General features: G+C 43.1%; 1 protein-coding gene across 1 annotated transcript; it reads right to left on the bottom strand.

Moving 5' to 3' along the window:
• Window positions 1-2787: 2787 nt before the first annotated feature.
• Window positions 2788-6270, bottom strand: LOC146729947 (uncharacterized). The gene has a single exon (XM_085494719.1). The coding sequence runs from the start codon at window positions 6268-6270 to the stop codon at window positions 2788-2790; it is 3483 nt and encodes a 1160-aa protein (XP_085350845.1).
• Between the last annotated feature and the right edge of the window lie 442 nt (window positions 6271-6712).

Raw genomic sequence — 6712 nt, 5'->3', positions numbered from 1 at the left:
TACAATATGTCTCTGACCTTTTTCTGGTTCGCGTAGGTAACGAGTGAGGGTTTGGTATTTATACTTCTGTGATGGGTATTGTTGTAAGAACGTACCATGTCGTCTAATACAGGTAGATAAGTCAACGTGTTGTTCTTCGTGAAATATCTGAACATTTTTCCCTTGATGGTTCTGTTGTATCTCTCCACAATGCTGGCTTTAGTCTCATTGCCTGTAGTAAAGAACTTAATGTCTTCGCTCTTGAGGTAGTTCTGAAAAAGTCTGTTGGTGAATTCAGTTCCTCTGTCCGTGTGCAAAACGTCAGGGCGACGCCCCTTCCCGAGTATTTTCCGAAATGCCTCGACCAAACTCGCCCCTCTCTTGTCTTTCAGAGGTACGACGAAAGCATATTTTGAAAAAACATCGATACACGTCAATAAGAACTTGTATCCACTGTTGTATCTGGATATCGAGGAGAGATCGCATAGATCAGCCTCCCACTGCTCGTCCACTTGGAAAACCACCACCCTCCTTCTTTTAAAGGACCGTCTAGAAGGTTTGTGCAGAGTATATGTATCCTGTTTACTCAACCACTTCTTCACGTCCGACTTGGTTATCTTTTTTCCTCTCTTTGTTTTTTTTACGGCAGCATAAAGGGAATTCAAACCCCCGTAACTTCCAGGACTTTGGACATCGTAAAACAGTTCGTCTAGGACGGTGTCCATCTTCTTCGTCATTGTTTACGGGTGTGGTTATTTCACACGCGCAGAGGCAGTGGATACGTTCGATAAACGAAAGCAAAGCAGGACAGCGTGGATCCATCACGACCGACTGAACCAAAGTGAGATCTAGCGGTTGCGACGAGGTTCTATTTAATACGTCACCCACGTGTGTCGAGGATGAATGGGAGTGGAAACCACATGGGGTCCACGTCTCTTCGGAACTCTCCCCTTGAGTGTGTTGGTATGCATGTAAGACCACCGATCTGTATTGCCAACAAGGTCTTGAGGTACATTTGACATTTTCATAACTTCGGCAAATTCTCTCCAACCTGTGGGGGTGAAATTCTTCCTTTTACGCAAGAAATCATTGACTAAATCGATGATGTGCGTGCCTGGTACGGATTGTCCATCAATGATTAATTCACCATTTTCACCCCAGTCGACCCGTTGGTTCTGTTTAACCTTCTGTAGTAGAAGCTTCGCTTTTCTCTGCATGCTCTTGGGAACACTTTGTAAGACTTCGGATGTAATTTGATCTGGCACACCATCTTTGTTGGGTTGAGATTCCTGATCGGCTACAGCATCAGTGTTGGGTAATTGCTGCGTAACGGAGATTGGAATCGGTTCGTTTTTCTTCTCCCGCAACAACAAGTACTTGCGTAGAACCTGTTGGTACAGTTTGACTTTTTCATCTTCAGGCAACTCTTCCATTTGCGTTATGTCGTTCATGTCTCTATCCAGCGAAGTCAATGATTTCACCACAGGTCTCGTCATTTGAGCATTCTGGCTTTGGATGGTAGATAATAGCTCAGCAGGGACTAAAGCCATCTTCTTCACGGATTCCATCTATTTAAGACCTAGTAGGGGAGGGAGTATGCTCGAAATTAAGGGAGCAATCAAGGCGGCCAGGAAACCTCCTTTCTGAACCAGAATTTTTTTCTTTTTCTTGACTGGAGTTTTCTTATTGGACAGTGCTCGGAGATGTTTCACGTACAACGCCAATTTTCTTTTCTGACTAGGTGATAGCTGGACGTTCCCTTTCAACACATTGAGCGAGCATTCACACAGACACTGTATCAAGTCACTAGAGGCTCCATCAATTATCCCCTTTTGTTGTTTCGAGTTGGCCTTGTGCAATACAGAGAGAAAATCAGCGTTCTTTCGCATGCGGGATGACATGGTGAAATGACTGACGATGAAAGACTGTCTTTTTTTTTATACCTTTCTCACATACACTATCGCTACTTGAGATGAAAGTATGTTCGTTCGAATGCGTATTTCCTCAGGGGTGTCTGGCATCAGATCCACGAGGAGGTAACCGTGAGGTTCTTGGGTGGCATCGGTGAATGCCTCCTGAAGAAACTTAATGTTTCCGGGGTACATTTGCTTTGCCAGAACGTTGACTTGTGATGCGTCCCTTGGATTTTTAAACAGGAAAATGTAGTGCGTGTTGAGACTGATGGTTCTCGATTGTCTGCCCTGATGAAAGAGATTTTGCAAAATCAGTATCACGGATAAATTTCGATGGTGAGATCCCTTCGTGAAGAACTGGGCGATTTGTTTATCGTTACCCGATTCTGTCATCAGATCATCTATCACCAACAAGTTTCTTTTAGCCGGGTCGATTATTCTACCAATATCTGGAGGTATCCCTTCGATAAAGCGAATTTGAGGCACTGTCTTCATCATTTCCAAGTAGGCTGGCTGAAACTCGCCGTAGCACCAATAGATAACATCTGGTGGTGGAGATATGACGCTGTCACATTGTTCTAATATCTGTTTGACTAAAAACGTCTTCCCAGACTGCGTGGGACCGCACACGAGAGAGGTAAATGGGTGTTTCAATCTTGCATCCATGACGATATCATAGGACCTCGCTGGTTATTGCGTCTCCTTTTACGTTCTTCAATGTACTTTTTCAACATCCAGTTTAAAACAAAATAAGGTAGTGTACATAAGCCAGAATAGACGAGTGATAGAACCAAGTCCGATTTGGTAGACCCCATGCCAATGTGATTGTTCAAGGATCAAATGGATGAATGATGGGTAACCAACGATCTAGCTTCTATTTATATATTTTTTGTTTTTAGAAGCCGTATGGGAGGGTACAGTAATCATCTTGTATCACCCGTTTGTCATACACTAAACTGTACGTTTTAACTTCTTCTCTATTGAATATTCTATCTCCCTTGCGTGTTATTTTTCGAGGGTCTTTGACGTGTAGAGGACCGCTTGTTCTCCGAACAAGTCGATTCATGGAGTCAAAATTAATTTCCAGTTGATTTCTGTAATTGAGGGTGAACCCTCTCACTTTACACACCGTTTGGTTCCCACTTTTGTCCGGTTTGTGTAGTCGGTATGCGTAATTCTTCGGTCCTCCCGATACGAAATGTGTGATGTAATTATCCATCGGAGTTATTTCTCTCGTCAAATCTCCGAGATAATCACCTGTCGGTGGATCCCATTCTCCAGCTCGTTGGATGTAAATGATGGAATCTGTGTCAAAGTACAAGACTCTACTACCTAATTTCTCCAGAACACTGTAGAGTTTAAGTCGGGCATAGCTTGTCGTCATGGCAGCCAGTACAACGTTCGTATTGGGTGCTTCGGTAATGTTGTCTTCTTTATCGCAGTGCTGGACAAGAACCATTTCGTCAGAGACAAAAGAAAGATCTGTGACGTCCTTTGTATTATCCATCAACATTTCCAACAGTTTGGCGGGCGTTTCTACATACGTGCTCTGTCCAAAGTTTGATCTCTGTCCCAGCTTTCCCCAGAACGAGTTGAGATTTAGCTTGGCGAGAGCTCTGAGACCTGGATTGGTGGTTATCTTGCTTCTGTCCAAGACGATACCTTCTCTTTCGCGGTACCTTTGGATGTACATGGTTCGGTCTTCCTCGGTGCGACACCACTCTGGAAAACCGGAAGACTCTTGTTTAATTTTCAGAAACATGTTGATGTAATCGGTGAACAGCCCTCCTTCTCCAGTTTCAGGGTTGTATGTTGCCGACTCATCATAATGCCAAACTTCGTATACCTTGGTGATGCGATACCCTACTTCTTCAGCCTTTTCCAATTCTGGAGTGCACCAAACACCCGTCAGCTGACGTTCATTGACACCATGGTGACATTCGTCTTGATTCATGGTTTCCGCGCATTTGGAACAGAGTGGGAACATCAGTTTGTTGTTCACCCTGAAAGGTAGAACTGGTATATACAATCTCCTCGGAGGTAAAACGTCGCACTTGATAATACCGAAATAGTCTGTGGGTTTGGCGATAAAGTCTTTAGTTACGACTGTCGGGTGGCCAACTGGATATCGCGAGGTCTTATTGATGTACGGGTAGAGGCTGCAAAAATCAACATATTCTATCTTTTCGCCTTCCTTGACCTCGTAATACAGACTCAGGGCGTTGGTACGACCCCCGAGAAAAGCCTCCCTACCTCTGATAGGATTTGAGATATCTAAGCTTCCGACAAACCTCTCGACTTTGTGATTGTTCTTCATCAGGTTTTTGAAATCGCATTCCCACATGGTGACAAGCGAGTATCCTTTCGATTTCAACCACTCTTCCCTCGCCAGTAGTCTTTCGTAGAGGGATGTCATACTGAGTTCATTCTTGCGATTCGTCTCATTCCTTCTGGGAAAACACTTTGGACAACCGTGGAAGTAACAACCGTAGTACTCATACAAGGTTTCGGTAGAAGCATCATATCCGTCTACGTAATAAGGTCCAATTTTCATCTCCCTTCTGGAATTACGAACATGTTGAATATGCGTGTTATTGACGTGTGCCTCGTATTCCATCCATCTTATAGCATCTGCAGATTGATTCTGGGCGCTGAGGTACCCTTTCTCAGGCACAACCCCGATTGTGTCAGGAGTCAGGAAATGCTTTCGAAATATGACGTTGCACACGGAAGCGATCGTGATGCAATGGCTGAAGGGGTCAACTTTGGTGAGATCCATCATCATCGATCTAAATGCCAAACAACACTCCTCGAGTATGCGCACGTCGCTCCGACAGTACTTGAGCAGTTCTTTACGTAAATCATAAACGGAATTCTTTTCTACTTCTCCATTGTACCATGTGTAGAATGTCTTTCTAGCCACCTCCTTCATACCATCTGGGTCAAAATAACGAGCCCCGGGTATCGGTCCTCTGTAATTGTCTCCAGTGGATCTCGGAAACAGGTGAGGAAAAAAACCCTTGTGTAACTCGTCTATGCCGAAGGTCTTAGGAAGTTTAGATAGAGCCATGGGCAGGAAATTCAAGCTATCAATGAATTTGATATCTGCACGACGGATGTATAGTTGCATGACTTTCGAACCATTCATGATGACTTCGGGTAGTATCTTGTGATCGTGACAGTATTTCAGAATCATAATTCCATCATACCCCTTTGAATTATGCGCGATGAAAATCATCCCATTATGCTCTTTTTCTAATGCCCACTCGCAGAAATCTTCCAAGGTACGTGAACCATTGAACACTTTCTCCGTATTCGGTGGAATTCGCGCTACGCACAGATCTGGAATATGAGTGCAATGTTCGTCGGTCGTGCATTCAAAATCGTAAAAGACGTAGTTACCATGGCTGTCAGAGTTATCCTCCTCAAATTCTTCCATCGAATCGTCAGATTCTTGGTTCTTTTTTCTATCGGTGAGTGGTTGAATGTAACACAGGTGGTCGTATGTCTGAAAAGACTTGCAGGTTTTGCAGTAAACTTCGTTACATTTGTGAGACCCTTCACGATATTTGAGGAGTTTGTGACATTTTTCGCAACGTTGAACTGACTGGCAAAGAGTTTTTTTCCCATTAACTGACTTTTGATGCCTTTCGAAACATTCTTCGTTCTTGAAAAATCTGTGACAATTTCCGCATTTTTGCCATCGTGTAATCACGCAGTCCAGTTGATTTCCACAACTCAAACATCCCGTCGGACACACGTGATCGTAACGGTTGGAATAAGACTTGTCACACCTAGTGCAATAGTAGCCCTTTCCCAGAAAACCAGTCATTTTTGTGATGACGTTGTAGTGTTTATCTTTCAGAAACAGATATATGTCTTTGGAATCTTCTGCGGCATCGCCCACAAAGATGATGGAGTCAAAATGATCGTGCGACAATACGTGTATTCTGAAATCGGGTAACACGCTCTGGAATTTTTTAATCTCCTCGATGCCACATGGTCCCTGTTCGACTCTGGCCTTCCGTAAAAGTTCTCTAGCTCGGACGGTTTGCATAGAGTAGTTTGCCGTTTTTTTCCTCTTTATAGAATTCCACACCGATGGTGGATTTTCCTCTTTTGTGGCGTGTGCCATGGCGACCACGATCGCTCTGGCGCAACACATCTGGTCATCGGAAACGATTTCAATGACAGATTTGGATTTTCTCAACCTGTCTGCGATCTTTGTATCAAACTGTCGCTTCCTCCCACGTGTTTTGCCGGCACCAAGAGGCATTTCAACAGATACTGTCCTGATGGTGATGTTTTCCTCAAGGGATATATCTTGGTAAGATTGTAGAATCCTCTCCACTTTTGACATCACCTTGTCAACATTCATGTCCTCAACCGGTATAAATGGTAACCAAATTTCGTTGTTCAAGTTGGGTACGTTTATGGAAATGCGAATTTGGTCACGTTCGTCAAGGTCAGAGGTGACCAGCTCGAGCAGTTGATGAAAAGTAGCGTGTAATACGCTATGCACTTCATCAAACGTATTGGCATTTGGATGCGAAACTTTTACAACCCAGTCCGTTCCACTCACCTTAAACTTTTTGACAAAACGTTTTCTCTTACTGACAAGATTGAAATTAATCTTGTCGGTGATATTCTCGTCACTATCATCTGTGTCAGTATCACTGTAATAAAATTTCAAATTAAATAAATAAATACACAAATATATGAATAAATAATCAAATAAACAAACAAACAAACAAATATATAAATAAACAAATAAATAAATAAACAAATAAATAAATAAATAAACATACCTTACATAGTCT

This window comes from Saccoglossus kowalevskii, chromosome 20 (genome assembly GCF_978046115.1).
Source record: "Saccoglossus kowalevskii chromosome 20, keSacKowa6.1, whole genome shotgun sequence".
Lineage (NCBI taxonomy): Eukaryota > Metazoa > Hemichordata > Enteropneusta > Harrimaniidae > Saccoglossus > Saccoglossus kowalevskii.
Note: the sequence above shows the minus strand (reverse complement) of the source record. Positions and strands in the feature narration are given on the sequence as shown.

Bases quoted from the DNA above. Each gene is read 5' to 3' on its own strand.
- LOC146729947 (XM_085494719.1), bottom strand. From the start codon at position 6,270: ATGAATGTTGACAAGGTGATGTCAAAAGTGGAGAGGATTCTACAATCT.